Genomic DNA, 26,443 nt, shown 5'->3' on the forward strand with positions numbered 1-26,443 from the left:
ACAGAATTGTTTCTTTTCAAATGGAAGCAGTTTTTTATTATTATAAGTGGCTAAGTAGGTGGTGGTGCAGAAATACATTTAAGGAAAGGGGAGATGTAAGTTCATTTTCAGTTATGCTGAAACTGCATTCAGCACTGATCCCTGACATGGAATTGTATGGCCCCAGAACACACTTGGAGAGTAGGTGAATTGGAATGTATTCCTGTAGCGCTACCTCAAATAAATGAGTTCCATTCTGGGAACAAGGGTGCTGGGATACAAATACAGAAGTTCTTCTTCAGGGGTCTCTCTCCTTTCACTCATCTCCGTGTGTACTCTGAGAAAATCTCTGACTTCTTTGTTTGCCATTCCCCTGACATATAGTTCTTGGTGGGTCCTGCTTGTGGCTGGAAGTACAGCAAGTGGTCCTTACTGCCACTTTTGTCTTCTCCACAGCAGTCCTTTTTTGGTTTGTCCAGCTAGTGATAATCTCCTGGAAACAAAATGTAGATAAGATGTTTCGAGAAAACCAGGCATGAAAACAAGCTGCCAGCCTTTTTCTTGGGGATGGGAATTGCTCCTTTGTTTGATATAGCGGAGCTTCCAAAATCTCAATGTAGTGATTTGGCTTGTTCTGGCATGTGTAAAGAAGGAAAGACCTGCTGAGTAACTGTTGTGTAGCTGCTGTATGTTTATTCTCTTAGGCAGTGGTGTGGAAAAGGCTGTAAGCAGAAACATTTACACTGAAAGTAAGTACAGTGTTCCCTGTGACTCTGTTCTATGTCATGCTTGGTTTGTCGATTTTCTCCATATAATAACAAATACTTTCCTTGCTTGACTGGTGTTGTTACTCTGTTGTGTGGTTTTGTTTTTTTTTTTTTGAAGATGATCCAGAGATAGGTTGTGTGGTGGTGTTTTTTGTTTATTTTGTTGTTTGGGGTTCCTTTCCTGAACAGATTCATTATTCAAACTTTGACAAGCATTTGCTGCAGTCCTTCTAACATCCCCCCTTTTATTTGTGTTTGACCTTCAGCTACCCATCTGCCAGCCCCCTCCCTCAAGTCTTTTGTCTGCAAAAATACTCTAATTGACAGGTCAAACAAATCTCATCAGTGATCTCAATACATGAGAATCCACTGTGTCTGTGGCTGCAGGTCTTAGCCTTGTCACCTTTAACCAATATGAATTTGTTAGCTGAGAAGCTGGATATGGATGGAGTTTTTGTAGCATAGTTGTTTCATTTAAGTGGAACAGTCATTGATGGGATAAGTTAAAATAAATTGAGTGGCCTACCCACGATTGGAATGCTCCTTTAAGATAATGTTTTCTAAGAATATGAAAGACAGGCCGTTTTTTACATAGTTCTAAGGAATCTTATTCTCTTGTTTAAATCTATACCTACTAATCTGCTAATTACTTAGGCATATTGTTAATGAGTAGAGCTGTCAATCATATTTCCAGTGCCTGTGAGTCTTCTTAATGAATCTTCTATCTGTTTTGTGTATTTTTTTTCTTTTTCTGTAAGTTGTCACACATGATTTAATGAGTGTGGTATTTTTTTATAAAAATAGTCTTGTTTACTAAGGGAAGACTGTAAGATTATAACTTCAGTCTAAAAGTTCAGAACCCAGAAATGTACATAACATCTATTTTGCCTTGGTTCTGAATAATGTGAGATTGTTAAGATGGTCTGTTCTTTGTTGCTTCTAGTATCTTTGGAAGTTATTGGCCAAATTCAGCCCAGTATGAAATAGAAATGGAGGTATCAAAGCCATTAAGTTCTTATGAATTTTGGTGGGAACTTCTGATCAGTAAAATGATGGATGAATGGGCAGGTTGACCAGTGACTCAGCACAACTGTAAGTGGTTACTGAGCAGGGTGCAGTGCTACCCGTGGCCCAGAGGATGGTGAGTTGTGCTGAAGGATTCAGGGGACATTAGATAAAATTACTTTAACTGAGGAAATGAGGAGCAAAATTGTGGCGAATCAAGGTTTTGATAGTTATGCTATTCATAGATTTTTTTTTTTTTTTAATCCATTTTCACGATGCTGAAAGGCAGGGTCCAGCTTGGAAGTAAATAGAATTGTTTGTACTGGTTGCCATATTAACAATGTGCTGTACCTGCTGCCCATCACAGCTCTTGCTTTGTATGTAATTGTTAATAATGAGTAGAAGAGAAAGGAAGAACTGAAGCTTTTCTGCATACCCAGCCAGTGATGCATATAATGTGACATTAATTGGGACAAATGTTGCCAATTGCACACCTTATTTTCTAGTTGTTATTAATAAAAAAAAAAAAGGAAAATTACCAAGAAAAGCCTGTTTTGGTCCTGTTCAGAGCAGACAAATGTTGGCAAGGGGTTTGGCGGTGAACAGCAATGGGAGAGGTAAACAACAGACCCAAATAGTCTTCTTCTACTGTTTGCACTTAGAGGATGGATGGGCTGGTGGTGCTCTTACAGCAGCTGTGTGCGTATGGCTTCTGGCCCCAGCTGAAAAACAGCAACCTCAGGATCAGGACCTGGCTCTTGAGTTCTCTTTGTCTGTCAGAGAAAAGCTGTTGCCGTCCCTGAGCACTGTCAGCCTCAGAAGATGCTTACATATACATATACACCAGACACACAGAGACATGCAAATCTGTGTATGTATATGTAGCTCTGTCATTGCAGAACAGTTACAGTTCAGCTAATGCTCTTGATTTAAGATTCTGCTGTGTGCTGAAAAGGTTTCTGTACTGTTTTATGTGTTGGGTATTACCAAGCCATGGCCAAATGTTTTGGGTTTTCCCAGAAACCCATTTGTGAAATGCAACAGTATTTAAATATTTAGTAACTTAGGCTGCGACATGTATGCGCTTTATATACAGACTGGCTTTAGGACATGCTTTGGAGAGAGACTCATCTGAAACTGCAAGCTTTAAAAATAAATAAGGAAATAAAAAGTCATTAAAAAAGCTGGCTGTGTTGCCTAAACAGTGTTTGTGTTTAAACACAACCCTTCTGAGTTCTGGTTCTCATGGCAAACAAGTTCTTAATAAACTGCCTCTACTTGTTGATGCATGGAAATCCCAAGAGTGGATCTAAATCCATTGCAGTTGTAACACAGTAAAGACTCATGCAGACACTTTTTTTGTTTCAAAGTTTTCTTTTGTTCAAATTCCTCTCTTTTTCCATTTTAAAATTTATATATTTAAAGCAAAGACTATTCTAGATGCTCGGTGCAAAGTTTCATATCTGTTTATTTGGATGCAATGTTAACTTTATCTGTTTCCTTATCTAGAACAGTCATGGACCAAATCCGGTCAAAACTGTAAGATCAGAGATAGGCTGGATAGGGTGAATGTTTGTTTTATCCAGCATCCTCAGTCCAACAATGACTAAATAAGTATCTAAGGGACAGTAAGAATAGGGTAGTAAGACATCTGTTTGTTCATCCTTGCTTCTGTTTTCAACTCAGATCAAATTTCTTGGTATGGTTGTGTCTGCCTTGTTCAGAATCTACTGAGGAACTGGTTTTTCATATACTTTCCTGGTCTCCTCTGAGTCACTTGACGGTAGAAACAAGAAACTTCACTATGAATTCTAACCCTTAAAAATGAATTTCAATGTATCTTCTTATGTTTTTAACTAGCTTTTTATTAGCTGCAGTTGATGCTTCCTGAAACTGTTGTCTTGGAGGAGACATCACAGTGTTTGAAATAGTTTACTCCGTGGCATTGTGTAATTAATTTCGGTTTTATTTCTTGGTAATTCCAAACTTGACCCAGGCTTATTGGACAGCTGTTGAGATTGATTTCTTATAGAGATCTATTTTTTTCCCCCCGTGAAAGTGGCAGCTCAAGTTCCTATTTCTGCAGAGTAGCAGGTAGGTCAGAGCCCATCATTTTAAAACACAAAGGTTGGGGTTATTTCTCTGCTGCCTTTTCCCCTTCACCATGCCATATGTTATCATATTGCATTAATCTGCTGTGAATTACATCTTCCTTTTTCTTGTCCAGCTGTTCAGGCTCATGAGAGCTTTCTGAAGTTCATTGCTTATCCTTTGTCCTTTATCTCCCTAATGCCTTCTTGTAACTGTGTTAATCAAATTGAAACTACTTTTTAGTCTAAAGTGTAAACACGAGAAAAAATTGCCATGAACTAAAAATTATTTGAGTTCTTTTGCAGCGTTGTTAACATGGCCATACTTCTGGAGCTAAGTGGAACTTAGAAGTTGAAGCAGATATTTTTCTTCATTTTTGTTACCCGGTTTGAGTTTATTAAATAGTTGAATCAAGATCTGGTCAGGTCAACTATCTCCATGTTTAGATCATATCAAGTAAACAATACTATGAGTCTCCTTGGTGGATACTTACTGGACCTAGAATGACACTGTGAGTACTATTTCACCCTTACTGTAGTCCATTACACGTTAGTGTGTGTGTGCCACTTGAGAAAAGCATCTCTGCTAAGAAGTGTACTATGAGTAATAACTTTTAGTAACTTCAGATTGATCAACTACATTTAATTTGGAGAGTTTTATCACTGAACAAAACATTCTCCACCCTTCCCCATTACCCATCATGTCCACGTAGTATAGTTTCAACTGGAACGTTAGTTGAATACTGAACTAAATTTTTGCTTAGGATTTTGACTAGCAAACAGTTTACGTTTTGTAATTATGGAAAAAAAATCTTTTCAGTTTGTTCATTACATTGTTTTAGCTGGTCGTTGTCTGCAATTTTTTTAAGAGAAAGGGGGAAGTTGGGAATTGGCAGAAAAAATCCTCATCTTTATGTTTCATAATGCTAGGTAGTTTAAAAACAAATCCTGAAAAATTGTTTTCATCTCAAAAATTTTAATTAGTCTCTGATTAGATGCCTGTTACTTTGAAGCCAGGTACAAGGCAGCTGAACTAGTAGAATTTTCTTTTGAGCTGTATTCATCAGCATTGAATGACAGACATGATATTGTAGTGCACCCATGCAAATATTTCCGGTGTCTTTTATATCTTGAATGTTGCGTAATTATTTTTTTTGATTTGCACAGTTGTGGCAATCTATTCATTGCAAATTATTTTTGCATTCTAGACTGGATCAAGTTTGTATTTGCAAGATTAGCAGAGGAGTGTTGCTATCTGGGAATGTTTATAGTCAGAAAGATCACCTTGAATTGAAAACAAAAAAGCGCGGCATGTAATTTTCTAAATTTATGCTAATTTTTTCTTCCTCAGGTCCTGTAAGTGAAAGAACATTGTGTGTGCTCTAGAACTGTTATTCTTTTATTTTAATAAGCCAGAAATCTTGAACCTTCTAGGTCAAGTATACTGTGGTTTCCCCCAGTAACAAATTTTAAAAGGCAGCATTTTCATTGTGCTGTCAGTACTGCCAGGGACTTGGAGGGGTTGTGTCTTGAGATGTAAATAATAATCATGTATGGGAAAGTGCAGACTTGTGTGCATTTAGGTTGAAATTCTATTTCATGATGTTAACTCTAAATAATCTCAGTACTGCAACTGCTCTGACCCCTCACGACCCTGCCCACTTGCAGGTAGTTAGATGAAGAAGGAACTTGATGAAGAGTTCTTGGTGAACATAAGCTGTGACTGTCCTTCACTGCTCCTTTGTGTATTGTTTCATAATCCTGCTCAGGGAATGAATACACTACTGGGCTCTACGTTTTTCATTTTGTTTGTAGACATCACATGCCTGGTTCTTGCAGTGCTCTGATAGATGAGAGTGCTCATGAATATACCACTGGGTTGTAATTTTTACAGTTTGTTTGTAGACATCACATGCCTGGTTCTTGCAGTGTACTGACGTATGAGAGGGCTGCATGGAGCCAGTGAAACATCCGTATCTATTTGGGTTGACATGTAGGGCGGAAGGAAACCGTAGCGCTCCCTTGCCCTCACGCTGGTGCTTGGTACTGCTGCTACTGCTTCCCAGGTGTGGGATGCATCAGACAGGAGACAGGTGAGGTTGGGCAGTGACAAGCAGACACTACAGCTGGTCCTGCATGCCAGGACGCATGGTGTGTTCAGAATGTATTTCAGCCAGGAGATGTGAAGAGGCCGCAACACAGGTTGTTACTTTGGTCTTCACCTCTGTCTGAAGGTAATTAAATGCGTGTCCCTTGCTCTGGACTGCACTGGAAATCAAAAGTTGAGGCGTTGTCATGTATACCATTATAACAGTAAAAAAATATTATTTAGTATGAATAAGGTTCAGTCTTGCACCTCACATGGGTGGGAAAGTGCCTTTTTTTTCCATAAGTTGGAGTTTTTAGTATAACCTTTCTTTAGCAGAATTGGCCTATAAAGGAGCACTTCTAACAGAGTGCAGAATGCTGGCAGGTTGCTAATTACCTGGGGTGTGGTAAAATATGAAGCAAAATGTAGAATAAAATCAAGGGACCCCAGCAGTCTGCCTCTCAGAGTGCATTCAAGGCAAAAAGCATTTAGAGATCTCCAGGGTGAGTGCGTAGATTTGCAATCTGCTGTTCCTCCAGGAAAGGGAAAATTTAACGTCTCTTAAAAGAAAGGACTTCCAAACTTGATTCATGAGTAGTCATGGTGAATCATGCTCATGGATGCCTGGAGTTGATGACTTATGTGTAGTCCCTGTTCTACCTTGGCAGCTAAAGTTAGCATAGTATCTTCACTCCTTAGTCAATGGCTGTGTACTCAAGCACAGAGAATGGAATAATGAGTGGAATAAAACTGCTCTTTGCAGCGTCACTGATGTGTTATTTTTTTCCCCTACTTTCCCTGCTGTGCAGTGTGACACGATAGACCAGCTGCCAAACTGCCCTTGAGATTGCTGTCATTTCCTATGTACTTTCCTCTAGCTAAGATTCTTTAGCCAACTCAGCTATTATTACAGTAGCTGTCAAGGAATACTTCTTTACTCTGTGGTCCTATTCTGACAAGAAAAATTATATCTTTAAATGTTTCAAAAAACAAGTATTAAATGTGTAATATTTGCCATCCCTAGCCTTTCCTGCTGTGTTAAGGTGGGCAAAACAAATGAGAAGAGGAAACTGCTTGTCTTAAAGATGCTTTGTATTTCATTATTTAACAAACAGACGAACAAACAAACAAACAAACAGTGTTGTATTTCTTTATTATCACCTCTTTTTTCACACTGTGACTGTCGGGGGCCCTTCTGTTAGGGTGGAATACATCTTTATATTGTGTTAGAGCTGTGCTGATTATAATAAGATACCGGATCTAAGACTAGGAACCTTTAGAGGTGCTATAATTGTAACAATTCTTTTGTAAATATTAACTTGTCCTGAAGCTTTCGCTCTCATTTCTGCTCCTGTAGATCTAGTGTGTGTTCCCAATGGGTGTGCATAGCTTCTAAAAGGGAAGCTGCTAAAAAATGATGAGGGTTAAAAAGAAGAAGCTGATGAGGTAAAATACTTATGTTGTATGGGACTTGCTTAATGCTGTCTTCTTGGAAGCTTAGGACATGTTGATAATTCATGATTGTCGCGTAACTTCTTTAAAAAAGGAAACCACAAAAAGCTGGTGGGAATAAAAAGAGCAAGTAAGGGGAAAACCAAGTTTATTCTTGCAAATAGAGGCAAGGGAAAATGGAAAATTCATGTAAAAGCTGTTAAGACAACTGAACAAAGTTAGTTGATAAACAAAAAAGTGTTACAAAACCCCCCTTGTTAAAAGTGCTCACATTTGGAGCTTTTTCAAATACTTCAGAATCAGTAGGCCTGCCTGAGACTCTATTATTAAGTGTGTGATTGAGAATAAAATAAGTGGTTTAAGGAGGCAAGTCCATAGGAAAGAAGCTTCATTATTTAGTAAAAAAAAATAAAATTCACTAAGACTAGGTGCTTTTCAAAAGGAATTAGTATAAAATTGCTATCACGTAAACTGGCCTTAGAAGGTGGGTAAATATGTATGCAGTGAGACATATCGGATGGCAGAATAGTAGGTGGATCAAATGAGCAACTAATGGAGGAAAGTTCCAGCAAAATGTTGACAAAAGCAGTCTTTAAGTCTAGAAGTCCGTAACTGGAAGATTGCCAGAACATCTGGAGGTCAGTGATTGTGTCCTTTTGTCCTTGTACTGTTCTTACAGCCTTTCCATAGGAACCTGATATTATCTGCTGCCAGATGAAGGCTGATGGGTTGAAGGGATCTTTATTTTAGTTCTATCTGTGTACTTATGGCATAGGGTATGTAATGGGTTCTCACCAATGTGGAGTATTTTTGCTATATCCCTTTGTTAATATAAATGTGCTTCTCTTCAAAGTTTTCGTGCATGGTATGGAAAACAAGAATTGGCTGCTGTTATTACCATGAGATTTGAGGGTTTCTTTTAAAAATAGGGTTTTTTTCTGGCCTTGTTTTTCATATGAAATCCGAATGTCCTTTGTTGTTCTTTGTCCTCAAAGGGCCTCATTAGATCTAATTCTGCATTAAACGATCTTGGTTTGTCTATAGAGGACACCAAAGCATTTGAACTGCTTTGCCTACACATTTTACAACAGCTGTTGACTTTTTCCTACTACGTCATAACCAAAGGGAGAAGTCTTGTTTCTTCCCTTGACAGATTTTTGCATCTTGTCAGTTTGGAGTGGCTCAGTAATTCCTGACCATTTTTGATGTATCTTTATATAATCTAGTTAAATTACAGCCTGGTATTATATGCTTGTCAAAAAAGGGAGGTGCATATAACCTTTTTTTGCATCAAAATGCACAGAGGATGCTATGGCAACTTCAAAGTAGAACCCTATCCCTATAGCCAGAAAATAAGGAGTAAATTAGAATACTACAGATTTTTCCTTACACAGAGATATGCATGTTTCTGATTTTATTGCTAGCTGAACTTCAGGGACAACATGCCACTTGTTTATCAATTAAGTGTTCTCTTTCAAATGAGGAAATGGATTTCACTTGGTTTTGGAGAAGAGTTCAAAAGTCTGAGAGTTGTGGTAATTTAGGAGGGAGATGCCAAGGGGGTTGTAAAGCTAAATGATCATTACTGCTCCTGTGGGAGACAAGCCAAATCTAAGGAGGGAAGGAAACTGGAGAGTGTAAATTAGCTACAACTAGCCACAAAGCCTCTGTTTGCAGTGATAATCACTGTCTTCAGAAAATGGGGTAAGAGAGACAAAATAAGTAATGCCAGCTCATCATCACAGTGATTTACTCAGGTGAGGATTTAGGCCATCAGGGGTTTTTTTGTAGCAGTGTTTTGAGTTTTTCTGGTCATTAGAATCATAGAATCATAGAATAACCAGGTTGGAAGAGACCCACCGGATCATCGAGTCCAACCATTCCTATCAAACACTAAACGAAGCCCCTTAGCACCTTGTCCACCCGTGCCTTAAACACCTCCAGGGAAGGTGACTCAACCACCTCCCTGGGCAGCCTGTTCCAGTGCCCAATGACCCTTTCTGTGAAGAATTTTTTCCCAATGTCCAGCAATATTATCTTCAACAGACCTGTGTTATATTTTTGGCCATTTTAACTTGTGGACAACAAGCTAACCATGAGCAAGCCCCATGCCCTTGTGGCCAGGAGGGCCAGTAGTATCTGGGGTATGTCAAGAAGAGTGTGGCCAGCATGTTAAGAGATGTTCTCCTCCACCTCTGCTCTTAACCTAGTGAGGTCCCATCTGCAGTCCTGTGTCCAATTCTGGGCTCCACACCTAAAGACAGACAAGGAGCTATGTGAGAGAGTCCTGCAGAGGGACACGAAGATGAGGGAGGGACTGGAGCATCTCTTGTATGAAGAAAAGCTGAAAGACCTGCATCTGTTTAGCCTGGAATAGAGACGTCTGAGAGCCGACCTTATCAATGCTTATAAATATTTAAAGGTCAGGTGTCAGGAGGATGGGGCCAGACTGTTTTCAGTGGTGCCCATTGACAAGATGAGAGGCAGTGGGCACAAACTGGAACATAGGAAGTTCCACTTGGACATGAGGGAAAAAACAGAGCACTTGAACAGTATGTCCAGGGAGGTTATGGAGAGTCCGCCTTCTTCTGGGAAGATAGCAGAGCAGCTTTTGACATAGTTTCTCCGTGTTATGGCTGTGAATATTGCTATGTATGGTATTTTTTCTAGTTAAGTTGATTGTCATAACACTTCTCAAGAAACTTGTTCTGTAAGGAGTTTGAATGACAATTAGATGTTTTAAAATATAAACCAGTCAAGTTTGTTTAAGCCGAGCTACTTTATGGAGGCTGGAGCAAGCCAAACTGGGTTGTACGTTTCATCCTTTGACAAACGGTCTTTGTTTTCCCATTACTAAAAATTTCTGTTCTTTGAACTATGAGGTCCCATCTAACACTTGTGTAGGAAGTAGATATCCATCCAGACACTATAGATGCAGAACATAATGATGCAGAGAGCTACAAAACATGTAGGTGGATAAGCCTTGGGGGAATTAAAAGTCCAAATCAGAAAAATGCATGAGGCATAATAGCTCAGACTTTCCAAGTGGATAGATTTCTCTGAAGTGTAGGAATTTGGCATTCCTGACTCTTAGTCTTCATACAGGCTATTTTTGTGACTGAGCAAGTTACTTGGGTCCTATTTCTCTCTAACTCAGGATATCAGACTGGTGTGGTTTAAAAGCAAAACAAAAAAAATCAAAGCAGAAAACTTCCACAGTGTCCCCTCAAAACCACTAAACCCCAACCAATGTGTTCAGGGCTTCTCTTTTTTTTTTTTTTTTTTTTTTTCTTCTTTTTAAAACCTCATTGCAAGGCAGTGTCTCTTTAGGGGTTTAGCCTGGTCTGTGTTAGATCTCTAGCAGTGCCACAGAGAATTAAGTATTGTTCTTCACTGTAGTTTGTCCATGGTAAAATTAAATCAGGACACTAGTTTATATATGCACATGGTACATCTACCACTTGTGAAGCACCACTGTGTTACTGACTGATAGTAGTAGCATTAGGCATTCCAGGGCCTCCTTTCATCCTTTCTACTCACCTGGTTGCATCCAGCTAAGCAAGCTAACAATATACATATGGCAAGGTGAGTACGTAGGTATCTGTGTGTAACATTTACTTTTTTTACATTTGCATTTATCGGTATTTGTCACAGATCAAATGTAATGGAAGCTCAGCATTTGAGAGCACTGTGTTACAATGATAACCTGGCTTTCTCCTGTCTGCTGTCAGGACACAAGCTGTGCTCACTTCTACTTTAGGCACTGCAATGCCTCCTATCCATGGACTAGAAAGGGGGCTGAGCTTGGCTGACTCAGCTAATCTGAGTTGCTCATAGCAATCCTGGATGCAATATCTGACTGACTGCAGAATACTTGTCTGATTTGTCTCATTTCACTGTGGTAAAGAGGAACCGGAATGCACTCCCTAGGGACAAGGGCACAGGAATTGGTGATTGTAGGGGTTTTCTGACTGTGGCAGGGTGTTAAAAAGATTCCAGCATAGACCAGATAGCAGAAATCTCCTGGTGTGCTACAAACATACCTGCAAGGGTGGTGGCAGTGTCATGAGACAGATTTACCACAGGTCCTGGACAAGGCAGTAACAACTTTTCTTCTGGAGTGCTAGAGACAGAAGCCAATAAAACTGCAAATACTACAACAAAGATTTTAACTAAGGCTACTGTATTTCATGGCTTCATGAAGTGGAAGAATATCAAGTGAGGGGCAATTACTGGGAGAAGTAAGTCTCTTCACATCATCCCTTAAGTCTCTGTACTGGGGCTGCTTTTATTTAAAACTTTTATTGATACTCATCGGACAAGAATAAGGAACACGTGATGAACTTTGCTTAGGACACAAAGTTGAAAAGTATCATCAGTACAGAGAAGGGCTGGGTTGTTGTATCACTAAAACAAATAATGTTAGACTTGACATTGAGGGGGACAAGATTCAAGTGTCATAGCCTGGATTGCAAAGCCATAACTTTAGTAAATAATAGCAATTTCTGCTTTTAAAAGCTCTTCTGTTGGAAGTGTAAGAGCAAGACTTGAATATACCTGCTTTATACTTTGGGGGGTGGGTTAAAATAGTTTATTACTAGCAGGATGTTACCTTGGGAAAAAAAATAGAAAAAAAAAGATCCTAGGATTGAGCAGAGATTAGAAAAATACGGGAGAATGTGGCTAAAGGTTCTCTTCAAATAGAGCAGGCATTTGTCATCACTTAGTTTGAAAAAGGGAAAAACAGTGGTGGAAAGTATCGTCTTGTTTTACTGTTCTCCAGGTGTCTGCATTTGACAGTTCTGGGAAATAGGATGGGGCAGTAAGAGACATTGTTCTGAGCCAGTCCTGCTCTTATTATGTGAGATTTTGTTTATGTGAGGGAAAACTGGCAACTGGATCTGTTCATTTAGGGTTTCCCTTCACGTCCTATTTCAAGCTGCCTGAGTACTGTTTTGGATGCTCAGAACAGAGTGATTTGAGAGGATTCACAGACTCTTCTTGGAACAAACAGGCTAATGTTCTTGGGAAGACCGGGAAACTAAGAAAAACTAGACAAGCTTTGAAATTGGAGCATAAGAGATTAGGTAACTGGGGAAGATGATTTAGGCATACTTGGACCTACCTGAAGGTGGGATTTCAGGAAGTCATGATCTTCCCTTCTAGGGCTTCTCAGAAATACAATTGATAAATATCTCCTTCACAGGTGGCCTTCATTCTCTTCAGTCTTATCCTTCTTTTGAGGATATAAGGTTAAAGTGGAAATATTTCTCCAGGGCCAGTGTGCCTGTATCTGTTATGAGTCCAGATAATGCAAAAAGAAAAAGAAGAGATTGTTCTTCATGTGACTGATGGTAGAGAAAAGAACTTGGCAGCCATAAAGTTCAGTTGTTTGGGATCTGCTATATACAGAAGCTGAGGCAGTGCAGTGTCTGTATATGTCTAACGCAAGCAAGGACAGCAGTATTGCTGTAAGGCTTGTGTCAGGGATTGCTTCACAGCTGTATGCATCAGGAGCATCCACTTGCCAGTGCATTTGTTTGAGAACACAGATATTTAGGGAAACCACAGTACAACTTTAGAAACTGCTGAGGGCTTCCTAAAAGAACAGCAAAAAATCTGAATTGTGCACTGCTTTTCAGGAGTGTTGTAGGATAATTCCTTGGTCCTTTCAGTCAGGGACAGCAGAGTGTGGATGTCACAGCATTGCAGTCGTGATCTGGCATAGCATTAACCTTTTTCTTGCTGGTTGCGGTAGAATATGTTGTTATGGGCAAAAAGCATATTTGCCGACGGGTTCCTTCAGGCTGTCCCATCTAGGGCATTTCTGTTCCCTGGTATTAAGTGTTTCTTGTCTGATCACTACTATTATACAGAAAGAGAAAATGAAATTAGGAAATTAGCATCGGAAGGAATGGCAGGAAGTTGTGCCAGGGTAAAGTTTCGGTTGGATATTAGGAAAAGTTTCTTCACGGAGAGGATGGTGAAGCACTGGAACAGGCTCCCCAGGGAAGCAATAATGGCACAAAGCCTGACAATATTCAGGAAGCATATGGACAATGCCGTCAGGCACACGATGTGAGTATTGGGGTTTTCCTATGCAGGGATAGGAGTTGGACTTGATGATCCTTGTGGGTATCTTCCAACCCAGGACATTGTGTGATTCTGTGATTCTGTGATAAATAGATCCTGAAAATGGGATGTATACGAGGACTCTGTACTCTGGACCAAATCAAATATCATCTGTGTCCTGCACTTGGGGCACAACAACCCTATGCAGTGCTACAGACTAGGAGAAGTCTGTCTAGAAAGCTGCCTGGAGGAGAAGGACCTGGGGGTGTTGGTTGACAGCGACTGAACATGAGCCAGCAGTGGCCCAGGTGGCCAAGAAGGCCAATGGCATCTTGGCTTGGATCAGAAACGGTGTGACCAGCAGGTCCAGGGAGGTTATTCTCCCTCTGTACTCGGCACTGATGAGACCGCTCCTTGAATCCTGTGTTCAGTTCTGGGCCCCTCACCACAAGAAGGATGTTGAGGCTCTGGAGCGAGTCCAGAGAAGAGCAACAAAGCTGGTGAAGGGGCTGGAGAACAGGCCTTATAAGGAACAGCTGAGAGAGCTGGGGTTGTTTAGCCTTGAGAAGAGGAGGCTGAGGGGAGACCTCATTGCTCTCTACAACTACCTGAAAGGAGGTTGTAGAGGGGAGGGTGCTGGTCTCTTCTCCCAAGTGACAGGGGACAGGACAAGAGGGAATGGCCTCAAGCTCCGCCAGGGGTGGTTCAGGCTGGACATTAGGAAAAAATTTTTCACAGAAAGGGTCATTGGGCACTGGCAGGGGCTGGCCAGGGAGGTGGTTGAGTCACCTTCCCTGGAGGTGTTTAAGGCACGGGTGGACGAGGTGCTAAGGGGAATGGTTTAGTGTTTGATAGGAATGGTTGGATTCGATGATCCGGTGGGTCTCTTCCAACCTTGTGATTCTATGATTCTATGATTCTATGATTCTATGATTCTATGATCCTCTCCTTATCAGACTTTTGCCCAGCCGAGGTGATATTACTGGTGCCAGGGCTCAGAAAAGCAGGAGAGAGCATCTCAGAACATTGTCATGTGAAGGGTCCCATTCCCACAACAGTAAGCACTCTGGCATTTGATGCAGTATGAGTTCCAAACAGGGCTTATGAAGTTTTTATTTCCTCTTTCTTTGTCCTGTTCTGAGATGAACCTACCTATGCAAATACATCTTACCTGTCTCCTGTAGATGGTGAGTGCTAGGGAGCAGGGATTGTGTGGGATTCTCTGCTTTGCTTGGCCAAGCACAGCCTGATAAAAGCAATGTCTATGAACATCGGCATTCTGGAGATGCTGAATGGATTCGTTCAGGTGCTCTGCACTACAGAGCATAAGTCCACCATAACTTTTTGCAAACACCAAATAAGAAAAAGGCCCTCTTAAAATTTCCCCATTGCTTTGATCCTGCTTGCTAAAGTATTTTGTATGAATTAGCCATACCTTAGAGTATATGATGTCTAAAGGATATTAACATCTGTGTCATAAGACGCCTTTTGTCCCTTCATGGATGACATACTGATGCTGTGTTGTTTTGTGAGTGCGGTTTTGTAGCATAATACCAGCTTTTAGGTTTGACTGTCATCTGCCATACACTGCTCTGTGTGGTGTGGCTAAGCCCTCTTCTGTTTATTGCTTGCTCTGGCTTTCGTTACTCCCTCTAGCCCCTGCTTGCAGCGGGGACCTGCTGCTTGAATGAACTTTCCAATTCAAAAACAAGGAAGGTGACGGGAGTTAATCTGGGTACCCCCTTACTTTCCTGCAGTTGATGGCATGCTGTGGTGCCTTTGGGTAGCATCAGGAATGTGTGGTTGTAGGAGAAGGCTGACGAAGAGCCCAGGGCTTATGCGTTGAGGGAGTAAAGGGATGACAGGAGGGATAAATTACTCTGAATACAGCCACTGACTTTTGTAATTAGGTAGGCTCATATTACTGCGTGCCATCTTTCGTTGGTCTTTCCCAGAGCCATATCCTTTCTTGTCAGCAAGAGCAGAGTAATCCATGAGTGGTTAGCTGCTGCCTGGAGTACTGTGAAGCTCACTAACCCTTTGTCCAAAGGGCTTGATAGTACTACCATTTCTAGTACTATCACATGTCTTTTTGGTGTTGGTTTAATGGAGGATTCAAATTCACTGTTTTCTGTTCCTAAAGTAAGGTATTGTCTCATACATTGGTTTGTACGTGATTGCAGTGCACTGGAGTTACACAGAGAGAAGCCTGGGTATCCTGTGCTTGCATGTTGAATTCTGCAACGTAACAGCCAGATTAATTATTTGGAGAATTATTTCTGCAGAGTCTTCCAGGGCTGGAAAGACTTTTGCAGTCATCTTTCACTTTAAGAAGTTACTGGACAAGTATGTGAGGCAGCAAACTGTTTACTTTCTGGCTTGGATTCTTTTCCGTACAGACTTGCAGTGGGTTTAGTCAGGCAGCAGACATGGTGCTTACTCTATAGTCTCTGGTCTTTTTATCTCTGAAAGGCTAATATGTGCTCCCAGGACAGTGGTAAGAACAGAGAGGTGAACTTGATGCAGATGACAAGAAGTTCTAATTGTTTGGCTCTGCGTAAGTGTTGGATAACATCACAGAAAATACTCAGTAGTGCTTCCAGATCTGTCTTGTGCGGAGACTGAGAGAAAGACCATCTCTGGTTTTCTGTATTACTGTAACGTCAAAGAATGTAATGTGCTCTCTGTCTTCTGCAGCAGCATGAGCTTAATGGCTGACCTGTAACACAGTTCCTTGTGTTGTATTATATGTTAATTGAGCAAAGGTTTAACTAGAGAGGCAGTTCTGTGCTGTGGTTACAGCAGGAAAAGACAATAGTCCCAGATATACAGTGTTGTTTCCAACTCATTAACTATACTGGATTTTTTTAATGTGTAAAATGGGTAGGACTACCCCACTAGAGCTGGGAGGAGGTGCTGGGGTCACAGCTGGGAATGGAGTGATAGTTAAAGGTGGGAAACAGGGTGTGTACCCATGGCTGCTAGGGACCTTGATGCATTTTCCGGGCTGCCTCTGTGGGCAGAAGCCAGTGGTGGGTCTTTGTCAGGCTCTGGCAGGTTTCCTTTCTCTCACGAGCTGGCTAGCTGGCTTCTCTACCTAGTTGCCCTCTGCCCAATCCAGCTGTGAAAGGCAAATTATAGGCAGTGTTTAAATGCAAAGTATTTGGGTTTGCACATGAATTTAGTCTGTACAAGGGCTAGTTCAGCAGTAGTACAGAAGCAGTTTGGCATGGTATCTGTGGGGGGGTTTGGAGTTGAAATTTTTTTGTAAACAAAACATTTTCTGAGCCATAAAAACTCATAAGAATAGAATGGGAGAGCCAGTCACAGCTAAGGGCCAAATTCTGCTCTTTTTGCACAGCCAAGAAAAGGGTAAATACCAGAGTGTGATGTTGAATGTTCTTGTATGCTCAGAGCAATTTTAAATCTTTGGCTGTGTGTTGATACAGGTTTTCTTGTGTATAATGAAGCAAGACTGTAGTGCTTCTAAATAATCTTTCTATTGTTGTAGCATTATTAGACAACACTGGTGTCACACAAGGTCAGAGTCTACAATCTAAGTCTTTTACTGAAGAGCATAACTTCAGCATTTTCAACATAGATGAGGTTACTTGTGAGGTCTTGTTCAGAACTCTATGCAGAAGTAGCGTTAGTATCTAGTTGGCCCTATTAAATGTAGTTTAGTACCATTTGAAACTCATGTTTGATGCTTAGTGGAAAATTTAGAATGAACTATTTGTCTATGTAACTACTAGTGATAGAAGTAAGAATATAGGACAGTTTTCAAAATCATGAGAGAAATCAGAAAGCATGTCTAAAAAGCTCTGTAAGGAACTAGAAGAGACAGGCAGGAGAGCTCAGGGATGGGGTGGAGAAGAAAGCGGGACTTCTGAGAATAGTATTCTGATGCTGTGAGCAGCAATAAGAGGTGGAGATTACCAGCAAAGGTGATACATGTGTGGGTGCTGGAAGTCTGCTTGCTGCAGTTCAGACTGTTTCTTGTTTCTGTGGTACATGAGCTCTATGCAGCTGTGAAAATTGGATGTCTGACTTAAGAATGCAAGACTAATGCAATCCCCACTTCTGTTGTCAGACCAGACAGTTTGCTGTTTTAATTACAGCATCCTGCCCCAAACATGTAGTTTGCATCCACAGTGGTGTTTTGCTTTGTTTTGTTGTTAAGGCCTGGTATTTACTGCTCAGTTTAAGGTGGAAAATAGAATAGTTTTCTCCAAAAATAGATAGTTTTCTCATATAGGAAATTATTGCAGGCCACAGCTGATATTTATTGAAATAACAAGCACTTAAGAAAGGCAACAGGCAGTAGGGAAGCATCCCCATGGAATCTAATCAAAGTTAATTTTCAAGCAGTTCGTTTTATGTGAAGACTTCCTGCAAGTATGTTAATGCTTTTGAGCTTACTGGGAAAAATGGCAAGTTCATGTCCTTAGGACCGGGCTGACTCAAGCCTATTTGAAACTCACAGGATATTCTCCTGAGCTGCCACATTTGCCTTCTGCTTACTCTGCTCACTATACTCTCTCCAAAAAAAAAACCACTTCAGAAACACACGTCAATGAATGGTAATTGAGGGGTTGATAACAAGGACAAGATTGAACAGCTTGGATCATTGATTTTCAGAAGCTGGTATGTGCCTTTGCCTATAAAGATAAATGCTGGATTGTATTTTCCAAAATATAAACATTTGTGAGAGAGGTAAAATAATGGTGGTAGCTCTGCCACTGAGAAATATGGAATTTTCTTTGTTTCTGAGGAAACGTAAGCTAGAGTGCTGGTGTGAGCAAATCAGCACTGGTAAATGGGAGAATAACAAGGCTGTGGTAAGTATAGCTTGCCTAAGTGAAGGTCTTAACTGTTCAGAAGAGTTTTTGAAGACAGAAAGACTATGGAGAAAAATATGAAATATCACACTGCTTACTGTGTAACGGTAAGTAGCAGCTTTTAATTTTGAAGTGTATATTCTTTTTCTTGTCATTTGGTGTGGCAGCTCTGAAAAAAAGAAAACAATAGTAGCTTGGGACCTGCTTTCTAGCAAAGCTTTTCTGTGCCAAAAGAAGCCTGGATGTTGGTTAGAATACATGTATCACTCATGCAAAGTGGAGTTGGCAGGGACATAAGCAGGCCCCTGCAGCCATAGATGGCAACTGCCAGGAGAGACTCCACTCCAGATTCTTTTGTGTGCCTCCCAGGATTGTGTTAACCTTTTGACTGCAGAGGACTATTAAGAGCTGGTGTTCAGCCACTCAAAGGTGACACCAAGAGTCTCAGAGTTGCTGCTTTGCAGACTACAGCCTTTCCCTGAGGCTTTATTCCTCTGTTACATGACTTTTTATTTGAAAATACAGAAGTTTATGCTGTTTCCTGGAGCTCAGTTTACGAATGGCTCTGGTGGTTGCATGTCTGTTATCTGTCCTCCTAATAAAGATGCATTCCTGTGATCTTTGTATCATCTACAGATGGCAAGAAGAGCATTTTCATCTCATCTTTCAAAACTTCACAAGAATTTTCACTTTCAGAGGGGCAAAATCAATACCTTAGGAGAGTTTTGGTAGAAATGTACCTACTTCAGAATGGCTCCTCATTCATAATTCTATCTGAAGCTCTCTCACTCAGCCAGGATTTGAATCAGTGGAATGTGTATAGTTTTGATTTTGTTTTAACTCATATTTCATCAAAATGTGCCAAGATAAATGCCTTACAAAGCCAAGCCTAGATGTGTCGTAAGTGTACTTTATCTTCTACTAGTCAAACTTTTAATCTCATTGGGAAATGTGATTAGAAGATGTAAAAATTGTAATCTCATTAGACAGGATGTGTTGTTTATAAAGCTGGCTTTGGCCATATTTCCTGCTGTTAATTCTTAACTAGTCTGGTTAATATCAGCTGTCCCTCTGAATCATGTCAGGCTGACATGTCTGTGATGTCCCGTGTTGTGCCATACGCCCTCAGAAGACAGTAAGCCAGCACTGACTTCTGTTGGTTCTTGGGAAAATTCTCCTTCCAAAATTTTCTGAAAACTGGGAAGTTGCCACACACTTTGTGACCTTCCCTGCTAGAGCTCTTGGATACAAGTTATCAAAACCGACTGGCCCTAAGTGTCCAGCTTTAGGAGTTGCTCTTTAACGTCCTCCTTGGTTATTTTTGAAGTAGAACACATTTTGAAGTAGACTCTATTGCTGGACCGTTTTCCCACCTACAAAAAAAGAATGTTTTTATAAGCAATTCTGGGTTTGGTTCCCCCCCCACCTGTCTTCTATGTGTCAAGAATTTGATATTCTGCATTTAATAACGGATCAGAAATTATTTCAAATACATGCGTTATATTTGTGTTTCACTGGCATTGTAACCATTTTCTGAGGGGTAGAAAGGATGTAGACAAGGTAGATGTGTGCCTCCACTGAATTCTTTAATTCTTTGTCTCTGCTGACCTGGGCATCTGTTCATTTTGTTTGAGGTTAGTTCTGGGGAAAGAGGTAAATCTTAGTCCTTGCTTTTGAGTCAAGTAGCACGACTTTTTCATATATGTAAACAGACATAGCGTAGGTACAGTATATTAGATGAGATTACAAGGACAGTATGAGTTAAAATAACAGCTGTATGTGGGCAGCTTTTTGGATGGGTAAGCCATTGTGTTTGAACTCGGTTTGGACATGATAGAAGCCAATTTCTAGTGGACAGATGAAGGACTGTGGTTTAAATTTGCTAGCTTTTGATTGTGGTTTGAGCAGCATTAGAGAAGAAATAGGCTCTTTTATAGAAAAGCCTTTTCACAAGTACTGTTTAGAGAAAATCAGTTATTCAAACTGTGCCATCTACACTAGGCTGATCCTTTGAAATAGTGAACAGGAAAGCTGAAGAAGTGAAGACCTGCATATCTGCCACCCTGTCAGTTTTTCCCTTTTAAAAATATTTTTTTATATTATTATTAATGTGTGTCTGTGTCATGTTTTAGGATGACTTTCTTTATTTTGGCTTTTCACTTTTGCTTTTAAGAACTAGTATGAGATAAAAGCACAAAATAGATCAACAATATGAGTACCAAACAATACAAAGAATTTTGTTTTTTATGAAAGCCAGAAGTGCTCTAGTAGCGGCATTATGGCTTACGCATCAAATTCACCCCTGTTGACGATAGCTTCTGTTCACCCTCTTGGGTCTTTTATAAGTTTTGCTTCATTGTGCAGGCTTGTAAATCCCAATTATACTAATGGGTGTCATGCTTTGACATTATAGGAAAGAAGTGCCAAATACAACCCACAGTGGGATGCCCTCATCTAGCAACTAGCTCTTAAACTGTGGAGCCTTTCTTTTAGCTATCAGAAACATTTAACACTGGGGAAAAGAACATTAATACAGCTTGTATTTAAGTCCAAGGACAATGATCTGGAAAGCTGTTTGCAGTTGTGTTTTGTCAGGCTGTTGCATATTGGAAGGAGAGATAATGCAATTCTCATATGAAAGAAGGAAAAGCAGTTCTCATATGAAAGAAAATACATGGCATTTGTGAAATTGATGGTCAGTTAATTATTGCTGAAAAATACATAGCAACTTTCTTTTCTGCTTTTCAGAGATGTTATTTGATATGCTACCCTCATTTACTGAAATGTCTCATAAAAAGGGTTCTTTGCTATGAATTAGAAGACCAAACACTTGTGCTCCCCTGTTTCTGAGAAACCAGCTCTGTGAAAGACACGAAATGTAGATTGGAACCACCATATGGCATTTTGATGAGAGCTGATGTCCTGCCTTTGTTTTGAAAGAGATCAAGTCACAGTTGTTAACTGTGCTTTCCTGAGGACTGTTTAAGTAGGATGGGTAACTGTGTCATGGTTTTATATTGCTGATTTCATTGGCAGCTTTTTAAAGAGAGTCTGTATGAAAACAGGTGCATTTGGAGAGATGTATGGACAACAATGTTTGCTTTGTTCCTGTATCAAACCAGAGCTCTTAGAACCGGATTCATATGGGTTTATTTTAGACTCTTACGCAAGCATCTTTTACGTGGGAGCATGGTTGCTTGGGAGGGTGGTCCAGCCTGCTAAAGATCAGAGTAGTTCTTCTGAAGACTTCTAAATGGGTCTTTCAGGCAGTGTGCTCTGAACTGTGGTTGTTGGTGCTTCATAGTTTTGTAAAAGCCTTATCTAGCACAGGTCATAGAATCGTAGAGTCATTTACATAGGAAAAGACCTTTAAGATCATTTAGTCCAACTGTAAACCTAACACAGCCAAGTCCACCACTAAATCATGTCTGTGTTTATCTTTCATTAATAACTTCAACAGGTATTCATTGAGCCTAAAGCTGGGTGAAGGGAATCCACAGTGTTAACCCTGACTTAAGCAGGGATTAAGTCTGCATATTCAGAAAGGAATGAAGTTACTACAGCCAGGATTTTTCCATCTCCCAATATGTAGTTGCTCCAGGTTTATGTCATACACAGAGGTTCTTAAAGGGGTTTGAATCCTTACCCACTGGTGGTTTTAATGAGACGTTTTGTCTAGGCTACAGCTACGTAATTTAACATCTTCTCTGAACAAAATGGTGGCTTTTTGCCTTTTCATAATCCTGACTGTTTTCCTTCCTCTTCTCCATCCCAGCCAAAGCTAATTATAATATCTTGACAAATATTTGACTTCATTGAGTATGTGTGAACTCAGGGCACCGTTGCCTGGGTTTTCAGCTCTGGTTGCTGGTCAATAAACAGGTTGACACTGGAGGGACTAGCATCTTAACATTTTCTTAACATTCTTAACATTCTTAACATTTTAACATTCTTAACATTCTTAGCATTCTTAACATTTTCTGAAAGTCTCCACTGCGAACAATGCAGCAGTTAGATTTTCTTAGAATTTAAAAAACATGTTCAATCAAGAGAGTAGTAACACTTACTATGCGGAGGAATGATTTAATATTGTAAAAACCTATAACTCAGAGGGAAAACCATCTGGTTAAAAACGTGTATTTCTCTCATTTCAAGTATAACTTGGGGCTGTTTTTTCTCATTTTGTTTCTGACTGAATTTTATTTGGTCTAAGAAGTTGTTAATGATCTCTGACAATCAAAGTTAGCAATTGCTAACAGTGAAAATGAGAGTTAATTTTGGAACACTGTTGTCCCTCACTCCCCTCTATTCTCCTATAAATTGTTACAAGAACCTGTTGTGCCTTATCTTAAATTAAATTATTAGAGGTAGGCACCATGTATTCTTTTGTGGTTTTATCTTTCCAGCAATGTCTCCTACCAGGTATTTTAATATGTATGGTGTGGAGATATCCATAGATTGAATAAATGGGTATCAAATGACTAGAAATATGACTTCCTACTCTGTTTGTAAAGGCTTTTGGTTTTTTAGAAATTATTTTTATTCCTGCTTTTGTGTTGTGATGTTATGTTTTAAAAAATAAGGAGTAAGCTGCCTCTAGAAGTGTAGTAGAATATACAAGATTTCTTGGAGGGCAGTTTTTTGTTCTCAATATAAAACTGTAAATCTAATTTGTTCAAGGATTATTTCATGTGATGCAGCTGTAATGAAGGGAACAGACTCTGTCATGGTATTGCAGGAATGGAGTTGGACAGGGATGGCAGGCAGAAGTGAAACTCAGATGGACAGGAGAGCTAAGTGGCCTCTTACGTATGGGGTAATCAAAGGAGAGTAAGGAGGAGATTATATAGCAACTGCTGTCACCAGGCTTGCCTGTGTGTCTGGGTGTCTTTACTTACATCTGTACTTCTTAATATGGTGGAATGCAAAGATGTGTGAGCAATGATTAGACTAGATCAGGTAGAAGAAAAGTCCAGCTCCAGCAAACTCCTCCTCCTGGCAGCAGAGCACACCGATCTCTCCTGTCCTGGCCAAGGCAAATTCACCAATAGAACTGTTGGTTTATCCTACAGTTGTCTTGTGCAGTGCTGTAACTAAATACAGGCCCCATTAGATGTCTTAAATGAGAGGGATCCATTAAAATGTGAAAGTATATTAAATAACAAGATATCAAGATTTATTCTTGTTACCAGGAGCTGCTTAATTATCATCTGATGACTCTGGTTGCTTAAGTGCTACCATTTACCTGAATTTGAAAGGCAATGTGGACCTTGAGTTCTATGTGAGCCAGACTGGATAAGCATTTCTGTTTAAAAACTTAAATATAGGTCCAAAGCTCTTCTTCTGTGTTGTTGGCCTGTTTAGCAGTGCTGGAGTGTGAAAGTAAGGAATGAAAATGAAATAGCCTTTTCAGTGTGGCTCTGGGCTAGAGGTATTTTCACACCTGGTGGTACATAGGAAAGTGTATGAAATAATAATACCTCTTTTTAGAGAAAGAGGGATGTGCATGACTGACACAGCTGGCCTTCCTGCAAATCACCTTCAAACAAGCTCATTTTTATTGTTTTTCTTGTGGCAAGAGAAAAATTAAAACTTAATCTGGAGAAACCCTAATTCTTTCAAGCATTTTTATAGATGACGTCTCATAGTTGGTTGTTTGTTTCCCCCGCCCTCCCCCACAAAGTTATAGTTCTCTTGTTGTATGTGCTGGGTTTAGGAAAAACTCGTGAATGCTCCTTAGCTTGCATGGAGATGGTATGTATGAGAAGAGTGGATTTTCCAGCTGAGACATGCTTGAAATTCATTAGAGCTTTTTTTATTTCCTTTTCTTTTCTTTCTTTTAAACCTGTCATTTCTGAGTTTTCAGGTATCTTCTCCTTGCATAATTGGCTTGCAGGGACAGGCTGTCCCTGTAGTCAGTGATTACATTACCCTTTCTTTGGAATGGCAGCTCCAAATCCAGCCACTGCTTCTTCCTCCTGTGAATGTAGGCCTCTGAAAAATACCCATGTTTGGTGGGGCGTATCTTTGATATGTTCTTATTCTGTACAATACCTTTTGCTGTTGTGTGATGTACCTGAGACTACTGACTGAAGTAGAGTTTTGGACAATATTCACTTCTCTGCATTCGTAGTGCTGCATTAGCGACAGACAGAAGTAATGAATTTTATTGAAAAGGTGTCTGTAATGCACAGTGAAACAGATATTAATAGTTTATCAGGTTCAGGACGTTATCTGCTTTTCGAAGTGGTGACTGCTTACAAACCCATCCCATCCTGGCAGAAGTTATTACAATGTGTATTTCCATTCAGCTGTGCTGAAGTAAAAAGGAGATGAGATACCTGAAGATGAGATCCTGTCTTAGTACTAGTTTGTTAAGCCAGCTATGTAAAATCCTACCAGCTTCCTACAAAAGAGTTCAGTTGCTTACATTCTGGATCTATCTGACCCTGAAAGCTCCTACACACGGACATCTCACATGCAGCTCAGCTGCAGACCTAGATTCTAGTAAAAGTGTTACAGAGTTAATTGTGGTTGTGGCAATGATTTTGGGGAGTAGTGTTCATCTTCTGTGTTATAGCCTTCTTGTGACAATATTTTGCTCAGTAAGTAGGTGACTCATTTCAAGGGTCAACTCAAGAGATCTTCGTTTCTCCCCGGGACAGTGCCTTACTTTAGCCTTGGATCTCTATCACATAGGATTAAATGCTTAAATCTGTGGTGAATCTGCATAAATAGGTAACTAAATTGATTGTGTGGTTCCATCTGAAGTATTCAAAGCTACTGAGCTGAGAGGACTTCCTTTTACAGCCCTTCCCTGGGGTGAACCACGTAGGTCTTAAACTGTGTTTGCTTTTTGTCATTTGCTTTTCAAAGAAAGTTCTCCAGGCTTTCTGAATGTAACCTTTTAATTAACATCCTGGAGGTAAAGAACTTAACGTTTCAGCCTTCAGTGCCGTTTTTTTTTCTGAAACTACAAAACCAGGAGCTATACAGATGTAATCAGAAATGAGACTGTTTCACTAGTACTGACTGTAAGTTCCTTAGCACTATGTGGTGCCTAACCCGTAGAATAGCAGGGGAAGGAACAGGAAGGTTTTGCTTCTTCTCTTATCTGCATTCAGTCCCTGTTCTCTTTGGGGGAAGATACTCCTTCTATGGAAATGAAGAGGGATGCATAGCCATTTAAAAGAAGAAAACACACCACCCTTCCCCCCTCAAATCCCCAAACCCACAACAAAAATATCCCTGCCAAATGTAGCTGGTGCTGTTCTTGCTATGGAAAAGCAGTGTGAGACAGTACTGTAATAAAAGAAGATGTATACTGTGCAATTTCTTGTGTTTTTTCTCCCCTTAATGCATTAAGCACTAGTGTGCTAGACCTGAGAAAGGTTTTTGGCATGCATGAATGGCAGCAAAAGATCAAAGTTCCATCTGAAAACAAACACCTACAGTCCTGTTCACTATTTCTGTCACTGAAAATCTGTCCGGACTGTTCTGGGGACTTTATGTCATTTAATGCCATGCTGGTGAGCCTAGTATAGAATAGACTTACATATTTGCCTTTTCTGGTATAGACAAGAGTGCCTTTGTACTACACAGTTTTGAGTCAATTGACACTTTGAGTGAAAGTCTTCAGTAAAGATAACATTGTGGTGTTGGTATCATACTCAGTAATTATGTGTATGATTGAAACAAATCTTATTTATGAGTGTTTTTTCCCCTATCTGAAGCCTTTTAAACAAACCAGCATAGTTGGTAGCTTCAAGTTTCATTTAAATTTCAGCTGTATAATGTTTGAATTGTGGATTATATTGTTAAGCAAGTTACATCTGAGTAGCACTTTTAAGTAAGTCCTAAAGTTCAAGCATGGTAAGTGGATAGCCTTGACTACCTTTCTGAGTTCTGTTGTTAATTTGAGTAAATTCTTCCTCTGTTTACAGGAAAATATGTTATACCTTGTTAAATGCATATATAATTTATTGTATTTGCGTGCATGCAGTTATACTGCTTGCGTAGTCATGAAAACGGTCCCTAGTGTGCCCCTGGTGAGGCACACCAGGACCAGCATTTTTCATGCTTAAGCATGAAAAATGAAATTGAAGAGCTCAAACTGAGTTTAGCTCCTAAATGGATGCATTCAACCTA

The 26,443-nt window shown here is 40.0% G+C and overlaps 1 protein-coding gene across 4 annotated transcripts in view; it reads left to right on the forward strand.

Moving 5' to 3' along the window:
- Positions 1–26,443, forward strand: part of ADAMTS12 (ADAM metallopeptidase with thrombospondin type 1 motif 12) — a 161,602-nt gene that overhangs the window by 13,774 nt on the left and 121,385 nt on the right. Inside the window, exon 1 of one of the 4 annotated variants that reach the window (XM_069880078.1) lies at positions 18,288–18,402. The exons of the other annotated variants lie outside the window; for them this stretch is intronic. Coding sequence (XP_069736179.1) covers positions 18,361–18,402 — 42 coding nt within the window. The 5' untranslated portion in view covers positions 18,288–18,360. Of the gene's footprint in view, positions 1–18,287; positions 18,403–26,443 lie in introns of those variants that run through there. 4 annotated transcript variants of the gene reach the window in all.

The sequence above is a fragment of the Phaenicophaeus curvirostris genome, chromosome Z (assembly GCF_032191515.1).
Source record: "Phaenicophaeus curvirostris isolate KB17595 chromosome Z, BPBGC_Pcur_1.0, whole genome shotgun sequence".
NCBI lineage: Eukaryota > Metazoa > Chordata > Aves > Cuculiformes > Cuculidae > Phaenicophaeus > Phaenicophaeus curvirostris.